This window comes from Salmo salar, chromosome 14 (genome assembly GCF_965601325.2).
Source record: "Salmo salar chromosome 14, fSalSal1, whole genome shotgun sequence".
Classification (NCBI taxonomy): domain Eukaryota; kingdom Metazoa; phylum Chordata; class Actinopteri; order Salmoniformes; family Salmonidae; genus Salmo; species Salmo salar.
This window is the reverse complement of record NC_138304.1, coordinates 76,590,953-76,611,534: the sequence shown is the minus strand read 5'-3', so window position 1 is coordinate 76,611,534 and position 20,582 is coordinate 76,590,953. Positions and strand designations below refer to the sequence as shown.

General features: G+C 44.3%; 1 protein-coding gene across 4 annotated transcripts in view; it reads left to right on the top strand.

Annotated features, from left to right (window-relative positions):
- Nucleotides 1-20,582, top strand: part of LOC106570198 (transcriptional repressor p66-beta) — a 49,667-nt gene that overhangs the window by 20,114 nt on the left and 8,971 nt on the right. For 2 of the 4 annotated variants that reach the window (XM_014142270.3, XM_014142272.3), the window contains exons 2-7: nt 16,657-17,047; nt 17,333-17,501; nt 17,702-17,833; nt 18,503-18,631; nt 19,295-19,462; nt 19,768-20,149. In XM_014142270.3, coding sequence (XP_013997745.1) covers nt 16,665-17,047; nt 17,333-17,501; nt 17,702-17,833; nt 18,503-18,631; nt 19,295-19,462; nt 19,768-20,149 — 1,363 coding nt within the window. In that variant the 5' untranslated portion in view covers nt 16,657-16,664. The remainder of the gene's footprint in view (nt 1-16,656; nt 17,048-17,332; nt 17,502-17,701; nt 17,834-18,502; nt 18,632-19,294; nt 19,463-19,767; nt 20,150-20,582) is intronic. The other 2 variants (XM_014142273.3, XM_014142275.3) reach the window with 1 other exon arrangement.

The window sequence follows — 20,582 nt, the reverse complement described above, 5'->3', positions numbered from 1 at the left end:
CAAATGATTGCCTCGCCTGGTTCACCAACTACTTCTCCGATAGAGTTCAGTGTGTCAAATCGGAGGGCCCGTTGTCCGGTCCTCTGGCAGTCTCTATGGGGGTGCCACAGGGTTCAATTCTTGAGCCAACGCTTTTCTCTGTATTCATCAATGATGTTGCTCTTGCTGCTGGTGAGTCTCTGATCCACCTCTATGCAGATGACACCATTCTGTATACTTTTGGCCCTTCTTTGGACACTGTGTTAACTACCCTCCAGACGAGCTTCAATGCCATACAACTCTTCTTCCGTGGCCTCCAACTGCTCTTAAATACAAGTAAAACGATATGCATGCTATTCAACCGATCGCTGCCTGCACCTGCCCGCCCGTCCAACATCACTACTCTGGACGGTTCTGACTTGGAATATGTGGACAACTACAAATACCTAGGTGTCTGGTTAGACTGTAAGCTCTCCTTCCAGACTCACATCAAACATCTCCAATCCAAAGTTAAATCTAGAATTGGCTTCCTATTTCACAACAAAGCATGTTTCACTCATGCTGCCAAACATACCTTCGTAAATCTGACCATCCTACTGATCCTCGACTTCGGCGATGTCATTTACAAAATATCCTCCAATACCCTACTCAATAAATTGGATGCAGTCTATCACAGTGCCATCCATTTTGTCACCAAAGCTCCATATACTACTCACCACTGCGACCTGTACGCTCTCGTTGGCTGGCCCTCGCTTCATACTCGTCGCCAAGCCCACTGGCTCCAGGTCATCTACAAGACCCTGCTAGGTAAAGTTCCCCCTTATCTCAGCTCGCTGGTCACCATAGCAGCACCCACCTGTAGCACACGCTCCAGCAGGTGTATATCTCTCTGGTCACCCCCAAAGCCAATTCTTCCTTTGGCCGTCTCTCCTTCCAGTTCTCTGCTGCCAATGACTGGAACGAACTACAAAAATCTCTGATACTGGAAACACTTATCTCCCTCACTGAGCGGAAACCAGATTGCATACCAGAGAGAGTACTATAGACATCAAGAAAGCCAGTCAGTTGATTATTGACAAGTTATTCCAACACTTTTGATAAACAGGGAAAAATAGAAATGGGCATACAACAGTTAGGAGCAGCTTGATCTCCCCCTTTAAATAAAGGACAAACTATGGCTGCCTTCCAAGCAATGAGAACCTCCACAGAAAGGAGAGACCGGCTTGGCAATGATAGGGGAAGCAACCTTAAAGAAGAAAGGGTCTAAACCGTCTGACCCAAATGTTTTTTTGGGGGTCAAGTTTCAGGAGCTCCTTTAGCACCTCGGATTCAGTGACTGCCTGCAGGGAGAAACTTTGTAGCGGGGCGGTGGAAAAAGAGGGAGAAGCATCGGGGATTAGAAGGAGTGGAAGATGAGGAAATGTTGGACGGGCAAGGAGGCATGGCTGAGTCAAATAGGAATCCTGACTTCATGAAGTGGTGATTAAAGAGCTCAGCCATGTGCTTCTTGTCAGTAACAACCACATCATCAACTTTAAGGGACATGAGCAGCTGTGAACAGGAAGGTTTATTCTCCAGGTCTTTAACCATTTTCCAGAACGGTTAAAGTTCTCTCTCTTGGGTTTAGAACCACAGAGAGAGAACTGCTCCTTAAAGTAACTAACTCTGGCCTTCCGGATAGCCTGAGTGCATTTATTTCTCATTTGCCTGAACGAAAGCCAGTCAGCATGAGTATGCGTGTGCCGAGCCTTTCGCCAAATGAAATTTTTGAGGTGGTGTAACTCTGCAAGATCACGGTCAAACCAGGGGCTGAACCTATTTTTTTGTAATTTTTATTCTCATTTTCTTTATGGGGGCGTGTTTGTTAACAATACCATTGAAAATATCAAAAAAGAAGGTCCAAGCGTCTTCGACAGAAGGGATCAAGCTGATTCTATACCATTTTACAGAGGCAGGTTCATGAAGGAAGGCTTGCTCATTAAAGTTTTTTAGCAATCGTCTATGACAAATCAGGACAGGTCGTTTCACTGAGCAGCCATTACAAACACAGGCTGTAAAACAGTGATCACTAAGGTCATTACAGAAAACACCAGACTGATACCTATCAGGATTATTTGTAAGGATAACATCAAGAAGAGTAGCCTTTCGTGGGTGTTTGGAGTCATACCTTGTGGGATTGGTAATAATCTGAGGAAGATTTAGGGAGTCCCATTGCTTTAGGACTTGGTCAGGTGGTTTTAAGCAATGCATTGCAAAGAACTGCACCTATTGGTAGATGAGTAAATGTATAAAAAAACAGAAATTGAATATCATGGAGCATGGGGAAGTTATTAATTACACTTTGGATGGTGTATCATTACACACAGTCACTACAAAGATACAGGTGTCCTTCCTAACCAATGCCAGAGAGGAAGGAAACTGCTCAGGGATTTCACCAGGAGGCCAATAGTGACTTTAAAACCATTACAGAGTTTTTAATGGCTGTGATAACTGAAGATGGATCAACAACATTGTAGTTACTCCACAACACTAACCTAATTGACAGAGTGAAAAAGAAGGAAACCTGTACAGAATACAAATATTACAAAACCTGTACCGGTTTGCAACAAGGCACTAAAGTATGCCTGCAAAAAATGTGGCAAAGCAATTCACTTTGTCCTGAATACAATGTGTTATGTTTGGGGCAAATACAACACAACACAATACTGAGCACCACTATCCATATTTTCAAGCATAGTGGTGATGGCATCATGTTATGGTTATGCACAGACAAAATCCTAGAGGAAATTCTGGTTCAGTCTGCTTTCCACCAGACACTGAGAAATGAATTCACCTTTTCAGCAAGACGATAACCTAAAACACAAGGCCATACCTACACTGGCGTTCCTTACCAAGAAGACAGTGAATGTTCCTGAGTGGCCGAGATGCATTTTTGAATTAAATCTACTTGAAAATCTATGGCGAGACCTGAAAATGGTTGTCTAGCAATGATCAACAACCAATTTGACAGAGCTTGAAGAATAAAAAAAAAAAATAATAATGGGCAAATGTTGCACAATTCAGGTGTGGAAAGCTTTGAGACTTACCCAAAAAGACTCACGGTTATAATCACTGCCAAAGATGCTTCTACAAAGTATTGACTCGGGTGTAAATACTTTTGTAAATTAGATTTCTGTATTTTATTTTCAATAAATTTGCAACACTTTCTAAAAACATGTTTTCACTTTCTCATTATGGGGTAGTGTGTGTAGATGGGTGAGGGGAGAAAATCTATTTAATCCATTTTGAATTGAGGCTGTAACACAACAAAATGTGGAAGCATTCATACCCTTTGACTTATATCTGAAGGCACTGTAGACCGGAAAACAGCATGGTATTTCAGTGGAGACCGCTGTGGAGTTGTTTTTTGATTATTCTTCAAAAAACTAATTTGACATTAGATCATTTTGGGTAAAATGTATTAACACTTTGAAAATTGTCAGCTAAATATTCACTCCTCAGTACCCAATCATTTTTATCCTGGTTTTCTTGGAAGGGCTGACTAAAAAATATGTTCCATTGAAATTAATGGAGTGATTTCCCATTCAGGTTCAATGTAGAGAAGTTACTGGAGCTGAAGGTAGTGTAACCAATGTCATCACGATCCCAGTATATACTAAACGGGTCCAATATGTTGGTTGTATTGTGGAATATGGTGTTTAGGGTAACACTATGAATATCCCACACCTGTCTTTGAGATGACACATTTTGTTAATGGGCATTCTTCCCATCTGATCTTTGTGGCCATGGGTTGTCATTTATGCTTTTCCCAAATTGAATAAGGGATGAGCTAGTGTATGCTCGCCTTGTGCAAGGGGAAAAAACACATTGTTTGGTGTCCTTTCAATAGGCGTACAGTTTGTCTGTATTTTGGCCTGACCTGCCTTGCCTTCTTTAAAACGTGTGCTCCAGCAGTGGATGACTGGTTCTGTGGGAACCGTGACCCATTTGAGTTCTGGATCCATTTGTTCACTGCTAGATAACCTAAACTCATTGGGTCCTTGACCCATTTGTTCTGTGATTGGTAACCATGACCCATTGGGTTCTCATCTGTTGCCGTCCGTATAGTAGTCTCCGAAAACCCAGACTGTGAGGCAGACTTATTGTTGAAGACTTATTTTGAAGGAAATCCTGTGTTGTTTTCATTTGGCGAAAACTGACTTAACTGAAAGGAGGGACTACATGGACATTTTTTGTTTTACGTTGCAAAAATATTTCAAACATATATTTTAAAACTGATGAACACAGCCATGGTTGAGGAATCATTCCTCTTCCAGATAATGTTGCTGCTGCTTACCATGGATGGTCCCTCAAGGCCACTGTCTAGCTCCGCCATGTTAGTCAGCTACCTCGGGGCTCACGTTTGTGCGTTTTGGCTCTTTGTCTCTCAACTTCACACCCCCACATACTTCCTCCCCTTTGCCCCCAACCGCTGCCCAGCCCCACCTCCCCACCCTCTTTACCACCACTGCCATCCTCCTCCCTAGCCACCCCTCCCTCTCTCCCTCCCTTGGGCGACAGTATAACAGGAATTGATTAGTGGCATGGCTTGAAAATAGAAGGGGGTCGGTTGTCGTGGCAACGACCACAATGAGCGGTTGTCTTGTTTTAATGAAGACCAGAGGTGTGTTTAAGTGTTGTGCCTGAGCGGGGGGTGGGGGGGGTGGTGTGTGTGTATCGTACGCGTCTCGCCTCCCGCGTCATTTGGTGTTGAGTATGTTTGGTGTTCTGTAGATGAGACAATGGCTCGTATTTTATGTTGGTGTGCAGGTGTGGACATATGTGTTTGTATGTAGCTAATTCCGTGTGTGTGTGTGTGTGTGTGTGTGTGTGTGTGTGTGTGTGTGTGTGTGTGTGTGTGTGTGTGTGTATTTATTTGGAAGCCCACCTCCCCATGCCATTTTTATGTGGATGTTGTTGCTTCTGAGATGTGAGACTGCATTTCTCTGTCAGTCTAGCTCTTGATAGGCTTACTCAACCGGAGGGGATATAAACAAGAACCACCAATATGAAATCAGATGCTGTAAGTCTGTCAACATCTCACAGTTGCAGTGCTTACTATTGGCTTCAATCCCACATCTTGTTATCTATAACTCCTGAGCAGTTCTAGCCAACCAATTACAACTCTGTGGCCATGGGCGCCATCCTCCTAATTGGCCTCATTAGTGTCAGAAACTAACCGTATGCAAATTCTGGTCATATTCCCAGCAGCCCCCAGATCTGAGTAATATACGGCAGGGCTGCCAGTGTGTGGGTTGATCAGGATGTAGGTCCAATTAATACATTAACCAATGAGCTTAACCGCTGCGCTCCTGCCCAGACCTTCCATTGGCTTTTCAAAATTGCTGTGCCGTGTTTTCTTTCTTCCTGTTCCCAGACATATCTTTATCAGCACAACAATTGTGATACGGTTGGCCTCAAATTCCCTTTCAACAACAAACATTGTCGTTGTAGAATACCAATAAGTATTTTAGTAATTTGCTAGCAGTTTGTTGATTTCATGGCAACTAAATCACCTAATAATGTGACACACAACTAGCTGCCAGTGATGAGAACCTGCATTGGACTTAAATGGGCTCATGTCACTGCTCTGTCCTAGGCTGTATTAACGTTCTTTATCTAAATGTATGCAGGTGACCTTTACCTGTGATCTGTATGTACCGTACCCACAGCACTGACAGTTCTTCCAGAAAATATGGATTTTAAATGTGTACATTTTATTGTGTTGATGGATTGTATTATTTATTTGTAAATGGTTTCAAATAAGTCAGCATTAGCTGCTATTGATAACATGTAATGTTGCCTTATTGAAATTGTAGCTTGTAGCTCAGAATCAGTTTATCCACTACGATCACCAGTCTTGTTTTTCTTTGTAGTTGCACAACGATTAGCGCAAAAAGCCAAGCTAACAGTATACCTCCCAGCAACTCTTAAAACTAATCGGTGCGTTGTTCCAAGTCCCTGCCTTGCCTTAGTGTTCCAGTGAATTTGTTAATAATCATTTTTAACAGATTTGGTGACTGATAAAATGGGGTTGCCTACATCTCTTCTACATTTGCTTGAAGTATAGGATTTAGACATTCTCGCTGTATGCTTCCGCCACTGTTTTTCTGCTTACAACATTTGCAGATCCAGTAGTGTTTTTCAGTAGTGTAATCTTTTCTCTTTGCATACAACTGCATCAAGAGATTCATTCCAATCAGAAGACCAATGCCAATCATAGTATTGATTTCTATCAACTAGTTACCGTTTTGTTTTATGAACTCATCAATCAATGTTGATTTTGGGGTCACCAATCCTGGAAACCAATATAAAGGTTAGATAATTACTAACAAGAAATGGGTTTCGGGCTCTTGTAGGAAAGCTCTGTAGAAACCAAGCTTTGGCCTCAAATCAAGCACTGGGACTCCACATCTCTGGCATTTTGGCGCTGCGAACCGTAAGCTCAAGTTCCCCAATAATGCATTCCCCTTAACTATAAGCACTATAAAAGCAAAAAGGATGGATGGATCATCTGCAAATGCTATTAAACCGAAGAGATTTTGAGTGAAATGGAGGAAAAGGCCTTCTGCAAAAATAGGACTTCTGCAACCCCAGCGTTTCTGACCCTTTATGGTGTTTTGTCACCTGCGATAGTCTCCTGTGGAGTTACGAGGCACAGGAATGGCTGCAGTATGAGATCATGAAGCCAGTGTCTGCTGCTGAAGTAATATTTCTGCTTTATGTGCCCTTGGGGATGTCGCACTCTCATCTAGTGTGTTGTCGCCTGTGAAAGCGAGCTCACTGTGTCTCCGCTCTGCTTTGCTGAACCCCATAGGACTGCTATCCTAATCACAAAGGATTGGCTGTTGGTCGTGCTGACCTTCAACCCCGAGCAGGGCAGCTAAACCACTTTAAATCTGGACTTTGTCTCCATTGTGCAGAAATGCAGGTCTACCGCCGATTTTGAAAATCATAAATATCCCTCAGAAGTTCGGAGCATACAGCTACACTAATGAAAATAGGCCCTTATCTGATCCCTTGATACTAGGGTCGTAAACAGCCTGTGGAATTCAGAGGAACTCAAAATCTGAGGATACGTGAGGGATGCTCGTGGGTCACGGCCAATTTTAAATACACCAGTCACGTGTAGGAAGCATTTTTCAGCAACGGAAATCTGTCAAGTGATATGACCTACACATGATGTCAGGTGTACTAAATTTCCAATAGCTTTATTGCAATGTTCAGCTGGTTAGTAAATGTTCACCAGTTTCAGAAAGCTTCATCGGATGTCTTTCAGAAATCCATTAATCACAATGGAAAGCCAGTATTTCTACGTTCCTTGCAGTTTTATATTTATCTGTGGCACAAGCACAACAACCTATGTCTATGGTTACCCTGCTTTGGAACTGGGATTGTGGAACTGGAGATTGGTCAACCATCAATGGCCATGGGCACTGAGCTCAAATGAAAGATTTCTGCCCTATAGCCTCAGAGAAACTGACTCAACACTTCTCTTTTCACTTCACAGTAGTGATTAGTGCTATTTGAAGTCAGTTCGGTTTCCATTCGATTATTTTAAAATAAATCACGGTTTTCGCTTTAGATTATTTGGGTTGAATGCTGTCACACAGAATAAAACAATGAATACATGTGCATGATGGTAGTGACTGCCCATTGCTGCTTGGGGATGTCGCACTCTCATCTAGTGCGTTTACCATCATTTATTCACTTCACTTTAATAAAATATTTCAGTTGTTGTGTTTGTTCGTTTTATTTGATGACTTATTTGATTCCAAGTCATCATCATGTCTATAGAGCTGCTGCCTATGCTGTCTGACAAAATCACTATTTTGTAGTTCTTCGAAGTACAGTGTCTTCGGAAAGTATTCAGACCCCTTCATTTTTTCCCCAATTTTGTTACGTTACAGCCTTTATTCTAAAATTGATTAAATTGTTTTTCCTTTCCTCGAAAGTGAGCTCAGGTGCATCCTGTGACCACTGACCATCCTTGAGATGTTTCTACAACTTGATTGGAGTCCACCTGTGGTCAATTCAATTGATTTGAACATGATTTGGAAAGGCACACACCCGTCTCTATATAAGGTCCCACAGTTAACAATGCAAAACCAAGCCATGAGGTCGAATGAATTGTCAGTAGAGCCCGAGACAGGATTGTGTCGAGGCACAGATCTGGGGAAGTGTACCAAAAAAATTCTGCAGCATTGGAAGGTCTCCAAGAACACAGTGGTTTCTATCATTCTCAAATGGAAGAAGTTTGGAATCCCCAAGACTCTTCCTAGAGCTGGCCGCCCGGGCCAAACTGAGCAATCTGGGGAGAAGGGCCTTGGTCAGGAAGGTGACCAAGAACTCGATGGTCACTTTGGGTGAGCTCCTTAGTTCCTCTGGAGATGTGAGAACCTTCCAGAAGGACAACCATCTCTGCAGCACTCCACCAATCAGGCATTTAGAGTAGAGTGGCCAGATGGAAGCCACTCCTCAGTAAAAGGCACATGACAGCCCGCTTGGAGTTTGCCAAAAGGCACCTAAAGGACTCCCAGACCATGAGAAACAAGATTCTCTGGTCTGATGAAATCAAGATGGAACTCTTTGGCCTGAATACCAAGTGTCACATCTGAAGGAAACCTGGCACCATCCCTACAGTGAAGCATGGTGGTGGCAGCATAATACTGTGAGAATGTTTTTCAGCGGCAGGGACTGGGAGACTAGTCAGGATCGAGGGAATGATGAACGGAGCAAAGTACAAAGAGATCCTTGATGAAAACCTGCTCCAGAGCGCTCAGGACCTCAAACTGGGGTGAAGGTTCACCTTCCAACAGGACTACGACCATAAGCACGCAACGAAGACAACGCAGGAGTGGCTATGGGACAAGTCTCGGAATGTCCTTGAGTGCCCCAGCCAGAGCCCAGACTTGAACCCGATCTAACATCTCTGGAGACACCTGAAAATAGATGTGCAGCATCTCTCCCCATCCAACCTGACAGAGCTTGAGAGGATCTGCAGAGAAGAATGGGAGAAACTCCCCAAATACAAGCATGTGCCAAGCATGTAGCGTCATACCCAAGAAGACTCTAGGATGTAATAGCTGCGAAAAGTGCTTCAGCAAAGTACTGAGTAAAGGATCTGAATACTTAGGAAATATAACATTTACATATTCTTTTGAAATAAATGACCAAAAACCTGTTTTTCTTTGTCGTTCTGGGGTAATGTGTGTAGATTGAGGAGAGAAAAAAACAATTAAATCAATTTGAGAATAAGGCTGTAATTTAATGAAATGTGGAAAAAGTCAAGGGGTCTGAATACTTTCATGAATGCTGTATACCAACTATCAATCACTTAGATCATGCGAAGCAACAGCTGCTCTCTATATCCCCTCACAATCGCACATTCTTCTGTCTCTTCAGTACCAGGCATAAAAGAAACACAGACCAGACAAATAGATGCACAATGGATTATGGTAATTGTAGTTAATTACCACGTTTTGTGCGCTAAACTATGTAGAATATTGGCCACATCTCCCTACTACATTGCACAGTTCAGGCTGGATCTAATGTATCAATAAAAAATAACAATGTGCACATTGAACTCTCATAAAATAAACAAAGAAAATGGAGTTCAAATAATTTAACCAAGTTAATTTTATAAAAATAACCGAAATGTTGGTTAATCACTCAGCATTACTTCACAGACCATTATCTTAAACAAATAGGCACCTATTCCTCAGCCGCATGAACTGCCATGAAGAAATGCCATGAAACGCTGTAATACAACTTTGAAGTCTGTGGATTATGCAAGCTAGTTAATAAATTAGACTCCTCTAATTTCAGCATATGTACATAGTAGTGGCACTGTCCCTCCAAACCGCATAAAAGGCCAAGTGGGTATAGCAGGACTGGATCATGCGTTTCCAGAAAGATCCCCAAGCCCAGCAGCCACCCGCATCCCCAGACACTTGCAATGCTCACCCTGTCTGACCCTGTGACAAGGCTTTAATAACTCCTAACTGGGTCACAGCCTACAGCCTTGTGATTCCATACCACAAATTCCATACATTACTTAAAGGCCTAACCGTACGTAACTTGTATAAGGCCATGAGGATAACTGTTATGATACAGATAATGATAATAACATATATGCATTTCACAAGGGTAAGTGTCCACTTGGGTTATGGCGACGGCGGCCATTTTGTATGCCCGTAACGCTCGCTTGGCATCCGATGCGGTGAAGAGGAAAATGATTAATTGAGCCAATTGAGCTGGTGGGTGATCAGATGAGCTGGATGGGTAGAGCCAGAGATTTTTGGGAGTTTGGCCAGGATCACAGGATGGAGATGAGGGGGCGGGGTGGGGATGGCAAACACCCCCCCCTGCGCCTCTGCGATAAGCGCCCCCACCATCACATGAATCGAATTGTTACAAGAAATGAAATTAGAAAAATAGGAAGATCTCATAGTCTTGTGTGAAGTTGAGTCAGGAGGTAAAGAATTTCCCTGTCTTCTCCTTCAGTCTCTCTCTTTCTCTCTCGCCTTGGGTAAAAGATGCGGTGCCACCAGTGTGTTGGGGACGGTGAGGTGCAGGAGTTGCATCAGCCAAATTAATTGTCATGATGCAGATCATGCGTGAAATGAGCTGCGGATTCCACCGCGTGGTTGCAAATGGTCTTACTACTATTGTACCCCACCATCTGGCATTTGTCCTGTTTGGTCAACTCTCCAATCCAGTTGTGCCAAGCAGCATAGGAAGACCGATTTGTGCGGACGTATGGACGTTGAGGTGGTCGATTTTTGGGGTGCCCCCCCCCCAAAAAAAGAGGCAGACATTTTGGTGTGTGTGTGCTCTGATCTGATCGACAGGCAGCAGTGGCGTGCGCATAAAGAAAATGGTGTGTGTCGGTGGGGGGATGGGCGGTGGGGGAATTAAGGGTTGGCATTATGTCAGGGTAGCGTGTCAGAGCGCTCATCTTTTTTCTGCTCTATCTTCCTCTATCTACCTACCACACACACACACACACACACACACACACACACACACACACACACACACACGCGCGCACACACTTTTAGATAAGGGTAGTGTAATGAAAATACGTTCCTAAAAAAAAAAAAAGCCAGTTGTGGGGTCAGTACCTTCGAGGGGCCCCCAGAAAGTAAGCGTGTGTTTATTTTTACAACTACGGGGAGAGGGAAAAAAATGCATACTTTTTGGGGGGGAGGGGTGTAGGAGAAGGGAGGGGTCGCTTATGCACACTTCTTTGTGGTGTGGCACAGCTGTAGTAGAATGCCGAAGAGGAGGGGGAGGGTGGATGAGGGGGGGTTACAAAAGAGTGCCTTATGTTGGCATGGCCTGTTAATTCCCTGTGTGCTGAATTTTTGGGGTAGGAGGCCCCTCTTGCGCTCCGTCTCCTCACTCTCACTGTGGTCCGACTATGCTACGTGTGTGTGTGTGTGTGTGTGTGCGCTTGCATTGCTGTGGAATCCCTCTGGATCAATGGCGACGTGAGGTGAGGAACTCTGTACAGAGAGAAGGGTGGAGGTTAAAGGAAAAATTGCGATTTTGGGGTAAAGGAGATGTTCTTTTCTCAAATTGTCTCTCCTCCCTCTCTCGCTCTCCCTCTCGCACCGTCTCTTTCTTTCTTTTCGATTCCCTTAGCTGCTGCTGCATTGGCTGGCAAAGTGCCCAAAGCTGTGAGTCTGTCATGGAGTGCGCGTGTGCAGGAGGGAGGGGGGAGCTGAGGGGGCGTGGCAGAGGGGGAAGGGAGGCGTGGCAGAGGGGGAGAGCAGGGGTGTTCGTTTTAGGCGGAAGGATAAGGGGGAGAGAGTTGTTGGGTAGAAAGAGTCTGGTTTGTGTAGCAGCTGACTGAAACAGTCATTATATTATGTAAAGGCGGACGGGGGCACTGTGGGGGGGGGGGACAAGACTGACGTGCACCACAGTAGCCACTCTGATTGGCTCGGGCCAGTGCCATTGTTGGCCATGCACGTGCTTGTGCTTTTTTTCCCTTCTTCTTCCTCTGTCTCTTATTAGAGGTGGGTGGCTTGGCATGGAGGTTGCAAGGGTGTTTATTTATTTTTTTATGCGAAATGGAGACTGTGATTCGCATCATGCCTTTGAGGCATCCAAAATGAAACGAGGCGAATGTGCACTTGCATTGCCCCGACACTCCCCGAGTCCCTATTATTGAGGAGGGATAGTAGGTTATCATTAAAGATTCCACTTTTTTTTTTTAAGGAACTGCTTCAGATGTGGAGATGATAATATTGAGATGTAACAGAATGACAGGCTGAATGGATTTAATGGTGTCAGACAGAAGAATAAGATAATGCTATAGATGAGGGGGAATGATAGAATGACACCACAAGTAATAATCCGCTATCAGGGAAGTGATAAAGTGATTAAAAGGGGCCAATTAAATCTCTATTTGAATTCCAATTGAGGAGGCTCTCGCTACATGACATTTTTTGTAGAGTTAGATGTTGGGCCCTTGGGATTAATTAGTGATGGTTCCTGTACAATGCTGCAAGTGAACTACCATTGCTGATGGCTCAGTCTTACAAAGGTCAGTTCAAAGCAGGTGTTTGCGTACTGTGGCCCTTTGCGGGACAAATAAATCTAACGAGTTTTAGTGTTGGAAGTTGAGAACATTTTGGACTCTAACTTGTAGAAAAGAGTCTCTGCGCTCTTCGAACAATGCACATTTCACTAATTTTGTGCCAAGCTTTTGGTCTTACAAAGACCTTTGTCCGAGTATCTGATTGTCTCTAATAGTTTTTAAAACAGAATGGGGCTGTTTTTGAGAAGCCAGATAAACAGACTTTCCTTTGAGGCGCTTGACCTCTACATTGCCCTTCACTTGGTGAGTGTGGTCTTGAGAGTTGTGTGTTCAGGAGCTCAGTTCCAGATCCTTTTGTAACACAGTTCGATGTCTGACTCCATGTTTGTAGGTAAACATTATTTTGAAACAGCCCCATGCATAGATGAGACGCTCATCTATGCTTTGGAAGGTTCTTTGTGATAGAATAACTTTATTTTGGCAGTTGGGATCCATTTGTGTTTGAGACCATTAACATTTGGACATTACTTTACTGGTGGTGGGCACTAGTGGTGGAGTCTTTCTTCGGTTTCAAGTTTTGTGAGACTCATTTGAACCAGGACTGAAACCTTGGTGCTAAAGCAATAGGCTATAAACGGAATACTTCACAAGAAAGTAGACTGTTGGAAGCATTGTGAGGGCCAAGGATTTATTGGAACACAGTCACCAGTCTTTGGTGGAAGTCTGCTCGCTGTTGACTTTCGGTCAAAGGTCCTTCTGATGGTGTATCTGGAGACTGTGTTCTTCTTACCGTACCTCGTCAAACGCCTCCATCTCTGTGAGGTCAGATGCGAATCAGACCCCATCAGTCAACATGGCTGAACACAGAGCAGTTAGTCTAGCAGCCTCTGTGCCTGTCACCAAGGGGAATAAGGTCAGAGTGTCAGTGGTAACACTGTACCATAATAATGCTACTGTATAACTTATAGGCCCTGACGCTTTCCCCGTGAAAAGGTATTCTTTTTCATTTACACAACAGAACTGGAAGGGTAACAGTTATGACACACATGGACTCCTGTTGTGATGGGGAAGCGTCATATGACGGAACACCTGCATTGAGGTGGTATGTGTGAGTACAGACAAGGCATCATCCATGGTGCTACTACTACAGCACTGTTTGACTGTTGGTGCAGTGCACTCATATATGCATCACTGAAGGCCTCCTCTGTTATTAAGAATGAGCTTGGCTCTCTGAGCACATTGTCTGAATACGAATCTAGATAGTTTCTTAATTGGGATGGTTTTTCATCAGATGCTGTCTATCTGCAATGGAAATCCATACAGATATGCTGGCAGGGGCAAACCTAGAGTTTTTTTGTGGTAAATCCGGGAAATACCTTAAGATTATAACATAGCCAGCCATACATCCATAGATGTAAATGTACTCAGCAGGTTGTCACCAACATCTTGTGTTTATACTAGCCTTTGAAGTGCAGGTGTTTATTTTATGTATGTGTTTTGCTGCTTTTTAGCGTTTTTATCGAATGTTGTATTTTTACTGCAATTGTCACGACTTCCGCCGAAGTTGGTGCCTCTCCTTGTTCGTTCGGTGGTCGACGTCACCGGCTTTCTAGCTGCCACTGATCTACGTTTCTTTTTCTATGTTGTTCTGTCTTGATTGTACACACCTGGTTCCCATTAAGTTTCATTTATTCCCTATTTAACCCTCTGGTTCCCACATGGTTTTGTGCATGTTTGTTCTTTGTTTAGTGTTCAAGATTTCTGTGAGCTGGTGTGTTTTTCTTCCCTGCGTGGAAATCATTGTTGTTTTCTTTCGAGTAAAGTACATATTTTACTCAGTTATGTGTCCTGCGCCTGACTCTGTCCGAACCGCTGCACACTGACATTTGACAACAATCTTATGCTTTGTCTACTTGTAGACAGTGGATAGGTTTTTGTAAGTTCATTTCTGAATTGTGTGCTTATTGTTCTTTTTACCTCAGAAAGTCCTCTCTATGCAGAGCAAGATTTCTAGGAACCGATGCAGACGTCAGAGCACTTACTGTGCAGTGCAACACCTGATAGTAATGCACTTAATCTCAGGCTTGCTATCTATGCTGACTGGAATACAAATGTATTGGGCAGATAGGGAGTTGCCAGCAGACAAAAGCCGACGCACATTGTCTAGTGTGTCTGTCCTCGGGCCATCCATAGCCCACCCAAGCGAGCTTAACCTAGTGTGACTAGCACGCACACACATGATCATTTAGATCACTTGTACGTGACATGGTCAAACCTGAGCAGACTGTATGTATGCACACAATTTAACTCAGGGGCACTTGAACGCGTATGACCTCATGCTCATGTTCTCCACCTACATTGAACATCCACTATCTAGTATGATCTGGATTGAAACTGGCCTCTGATAAATGTTTCCTCCTATGTGGATATCATAGGACCTTTCTTTGGAATCTAGATTTTACGGCTGTACTGTAACTGTGCAGACCGAGGGCTCCTTTCGCGTGAATTATAAAGATGAATGTGCAAAACGTAAAATCTGATATTGTTTCCTTATTCAGTGAACGTGCAATTACTGTCTGTGTTTTGAGGCTTTTTGCACTTCCAGCTTGCATTCCTGACGCAGGCTTTTGATTGGACCAAATGCTCAGTCATCCTACTTATAGCAACCAGTCACATGACAAAGCCGTGTTTGTGAGAGGTCATTGGTTGCCACCCAACCAAAGTCTTCCTCACTGGTATGATCCACATAGAAGGGAAAGGGGGATACCTAGTCAGTTGTACAACTGAATGCCTAGAACTGAAATGTGTCTTCCACATTTAACCCAACCCCTCTGAATCAGAGAGGTGCGGGGGGCTGCCGTAATCGACATCCACGTCTTTGGCGCCCGGGGAACAGCAGGTTAACTGCCTTACTCAGGGGCAGAATGATAGAGTTTTACCATGTCAGCTCGTGGATTCGATCCAGCCACCTTTCGGTTACTGGCCCAAACCCCACGCAATGGAATTCATCAAGCATCCCCTAAAGCAGGGTTCCCCAACTAGCAGCCCGTGGGCTGAATTTGGCTCACGGGTGATTTTATTTGGGCCCCCAAGTTTTCTGAGCAAAAACATTTTATTTGTTATTGTTGAACTTAAAAGACTCATAAAAACACCAGCAAATCTGCTCCATAAGATTAGAATTTTGGGAATCTGCCCCAAAGTATTCCCACACATAATAAAGAGATGTGATCGTATACAAATGTAAGCAAGGTTTGAAATGATTGTTTTAGTCAAATATTCTATCTGTTTGGCTTCTTGCGTCCAATTTGCAGTCTACAAATTATTTGTAATTATTTTCTGACCCCCCCCCCCTGACCATCCCCTAAAAAAATCTAGTTGATGATCCATACCCTAAAGAGATGTCTTGAACAACAATGTAGGTTACTTTAAAATGTCAGATCAATGTTTAACACACTTTTGTTTTATTTGTGTGTTCCTTCTCATGCATTCATTTGGTGAATAGGAACTTGTTTTAATATGATGACATGAATAACCGTCATCCACTTATTAACATAATTGTCACTTAAGTCATCTCTATGTTGTGAAATAAGAGTACCCCCATTCACTCAAGGTGAAAGAGTTCGCTTTCAGATTCACCGACGAGGATGAGAACTCTGTAGGCTTTCAGATATGTAACATTTAAAAAAATCCCCCATTTGAAAGACATGTTGACTTTAAGGGGTGAATATTAGTGCTATCAAGCGGTGAATATGACTGGTATCATCTAAATGTAATGCTTGTGTAATTAGTTAATTCGATGCTGTCAGGGAGTTGCCTGATTGGGTAGTTAGTCAGTGGGCGGTCAGGAAACTAGCAATCCCACACTCTCAATTTTACAAGCACGCACGCACACGGAAAGAACAACTAACCCTCTATTTTCACTATAAAATACCTAGCTGCAGGGTGAGACTGTTCGTTTTGATGTGTTATCTTCACATAGGCTCACTATACCATGGTTCATAAGTATCTGTGAAATGCTTTAAAATATCTGGTAAAATTGAATTAAATTGCATTGAATTGAACATCACGTTCCTCCCTCCCTTCCTTAGTGTCCAGGATGGAGCGGATGTCTGAGGAGGCGCTGAGGCTGAACCTGCTCAAGCGGGGTCTGGAGACGTCCGAGGAGCGTGAAGAAGCCCTGGCCAAGCGCCTCAAGATGGAGGGCCACGAGGCTATGGAGCGCCTCAAGATGCTGGCCTTGCTCAAGCGCAAGGACCTGGCCGCGTTGGAAGGGGCGGCGGCGGTGGCTGCCGGGTCCCTGGATGGCAGCAAAGGGGGGCCGGGGGGGAGCCACCACCACCACCACCAGAGTATGCTGGCAGGTGCGGCGGCGGCCTATGAGGAGAAGATGAACGGGAGGCTGGGGGGCCATGGAGGCCCCAGTAAGAATGGCAAGGAGAACATGGTGGACGAACCAGTGGACTTCAGCGCCAGAAGAGGGTAAGAATCATGATTTAAAATGGATGTAGGACAGGTGATTTGTGGGCAATTGCAGATTGAAATGAGTTGTAAGTGTATTTAGTTGGCATGTAAGGCCGATTTTTAAATTTTTTTAAATTTATTTTTTTTTATTTTTTTTTTAAACCAAAACACCTTATACATGTACAATGCATATTGTTGTAACCTGTTTAGTATTGTGTTACTCGGTGTAGCTCTATGTAGTGGAGGCAATGCAGTGTAGCTCCATGTAGTGCTAAACAGAGTACACCATTCATCCTCTGTTAGTCATCATTCGTCGCTGATCCCGCTCTCTCCCACCTCCAGCGACGTGGACCGTGAGCGACACACCCCGTCCCCGGACGTGATCATCCTGTCGGACAACGAGGCATCCAGTCCCAGAGGAACGCCCCACCCCGAGGAGAGGCTGCACCAGGCCAACCTGGAGATCTTCAAGGTACGTTGTCACCACTTAGCCTGGGTGGTCTAGCGGTTAGAGCCGCTGACCCCGGCACTCAAGTAGACAAAGAGTCTGTGTGGGTTCAAATCTGACCCACTGCCCTTCATACTCACACTCCTCCAACCTTTCCTGTCAGTCCTGTCAGCCCTTCACTGTCCTATCCATAAACGTGTGAGTGTGTAACGTATGTGTTCTAGGGGAAGAATGGCGACGAGCGACAGCAGATGATCAAGGCTCTGAGGGAAGAGCTGCGTCTGGAGGAGGCCCGTCTGGTGCTGCTCAAGAAGCTTCGGCAGAGCCAGATACAGAAGGAGAACGTTGTGCAGAAGGTTAGTATCAGCGTTGACACCAATACAATTCCATATTTCATTTTTATTTCAGAAAGTAGAATGAAATATCGTTATAGAAAATGGCAAATGAGACCCAGCACCCTAGTATGTGACAATATACTGGTGTTTTGAATTCCTTAGCCAACTGCCTCACTTTACATTGGATAATCAACTGCTAACAAAAATTAAAAAGGGCATCAAATATTCTAATGGCTACTGTATTTCACAAAATACAGGCTAATGCCACTCTTGGTTGAATGTATAGCCACCTAAACAGCCTGATACTAGTACAACCTCTACTCACAGTGTAAATGTGAATGGCCCCGCAGGTAGCAGTGTTACCTAAGGCCCCTATTTGAGGTAGTAGTGAAACTGTGCTGACACACAGACTAAACATCTCAATGTCAGAGCAGGAGTAAACATAGCATAGATCTGTTATAGGGTATCAGTGACGTTATTGTGTGCGGTTTGTGTCTCTTTCAAACAGAGACACAAACCGCACACAATAACGTGTGTGTCACATTCTTCTGCCAGATCTGACCTTACTATTTATATGTTGTATCATAACTTATAATATATTGCAGCAATTTATTTATAATCTTTATAATGTTCTCTATTGTATTTTATTGTTTTTATTTAATTCAAACTATTCTATTCCAACCAATCCAGGTACCTGTGGTCCAGAATAGCCCCTCTTCGGTGCAGCCGTCCCCCATCCACAGTTCACAGGGGATGGGAAAGCTGCCGGTGCGCCCTGGCATGCACACCCCGGAGCCCCAGAACCTCCGCACTGCACAGGTGTGTGTGTGTCTGTCTGTCCTTTGTTTATTGCAGTGATTTAGGCAGTAGCCTGACTGGAACACAACCTATACCCCTGGTCTGAGTCAAACCTGCAATCCACAGCTCCAAAAGCATTATCGCTCCTTCAGTTGGAACTTCTTGTAATGCATTACATAGGCAAATCTATTTCACTACTCTGTGGATCATGTTTGTGTTTTGAAAAGCATATGGTTCCTGGTTAGGTTGATATCTTACATCTATATATGGAAGACAGTGCTTTGAGCCCTGATCCCTTGAATTGGACTGGGTTGGTCAGGTCAGCTGTTTATGTAAGCAGTTCACATTGACTGTCTGAACTGTGAAGATAAGGCCACGTAAGTATATATTGCCCTCTAGTGACAACAAACGGTACAACACATATCCATTACATTCGTGGCTGACTGGCTCCCTATATTTCAATGGCACACTCAGTGTAGCAAATGTGGATTCCTGGTCAATTCATTTGTGGAATTAATTCAAATGTATCCACATTTTAATTGTTACCCTCTCATGGTTCTCCCCATTTTATTAACCCTCTCTTCTCTCTATCACTTTCTCACCTTTTTCTGTCCCTCTTCATCCATCCCTGCTGGACATCCCTTCTCTTGATTTTCTCTAACCTTTCCTCTCCTCCCCCCACAGGGTCACACAGTCATCAGGTCGGGGGCCAACGCCTCCCTGCCCCCGATGATGATGTCACAGAGGGTCATCGCCCCCAACCCGTCCCATCTGCAAGGCCAGAGAATTCCCTCCAAGTCTGGCATGAGCCGCTCCAGCACGGGCAGCATGAGCAACGTCAGCTACCAGCAGGTATGGTGCCAACCCTCTGCACTCCACGTTTCAGCGAACTCCGGTTGCATTCCGACTCTCTACCCTTCACCCATGAGTATCCACTCAGTCACTCCCCCTCCTGCATTTAAAAGCATTGGATCAGTGCAAGCATGGCTGGAGGAAGTTCCCACCATATTCCTTGTACCACTACATTCATTGAGCATGTATAAAAGTCATAAAGACCACCCAGACGACCATTCTGTGTGAATAATAGCAATCACTTCAACTTGTCTCACTGTCTTTCCGCTGTGCCCCTTTTCCCTTGTGCGTTGAACGCACCACAGGCCACTAGCCAGCAGGTGACGGCGTCTCAGCGTTCGGGCTCCTCTGCAATCTACATGAACTTGGCCCACATGCAGGCGGCGGCTGGTGGCGTGGCCGGTGTGGGGATGGGCAGCAGCGGGATGGGTGCTGTCAGTCCTTCCACCATGTCGAGCGGCACAGGTGGCGGCGGCAGCTCCGGCGTGAGTTCCCTGGCGGACCAGGCCAGCAGCCAGGCGGCAGCCAAGCTGGCCTTGCGCAAACAGCTGGAGAAGACCCTGCTGGAGATCCCGCCTCCCAAGCCACCAGCCCCACTCCTGCACTTCCTGCCGTCGGCGGCCAACAGCGAGTTCATCTACATGGTGGGCCTGGAGGAGGTGGTGCAGAGCGTCATCGACAGCCAGGGTGAGCCACTGGACAGGCACCGCTCCAAATCTCACTGCATCCCAAATAACTACTCATTAAATGATCAAGGTTATTGATTCTGCGCCTGAATGTGCTTGAAGTAACTGTCCAGTGAAAATCTAACATTTAATATTCTGTTAACTTATACCCAAATAATGATGTTAACATGTCCTATACTCATATTTGTGGCAAAAGTATAAATTGATGAAAAAAACCATTTAAACCCCAACTCAAACTTGTATCTCAAATAGACTGTTTAAAAGATGCTTGCTTTTTCCTCATAGAGGATGATGTCATCCTCATGATGATGAGCTGGTTAATCACCGGTCTACTCGCATGCATATTTGTAATGACCGGTATACGCCCACACCATTCAAACACATAAAAGCTGCTTTTTAACATACTTAATTAAACAAATTTGGAAGGAAACTAT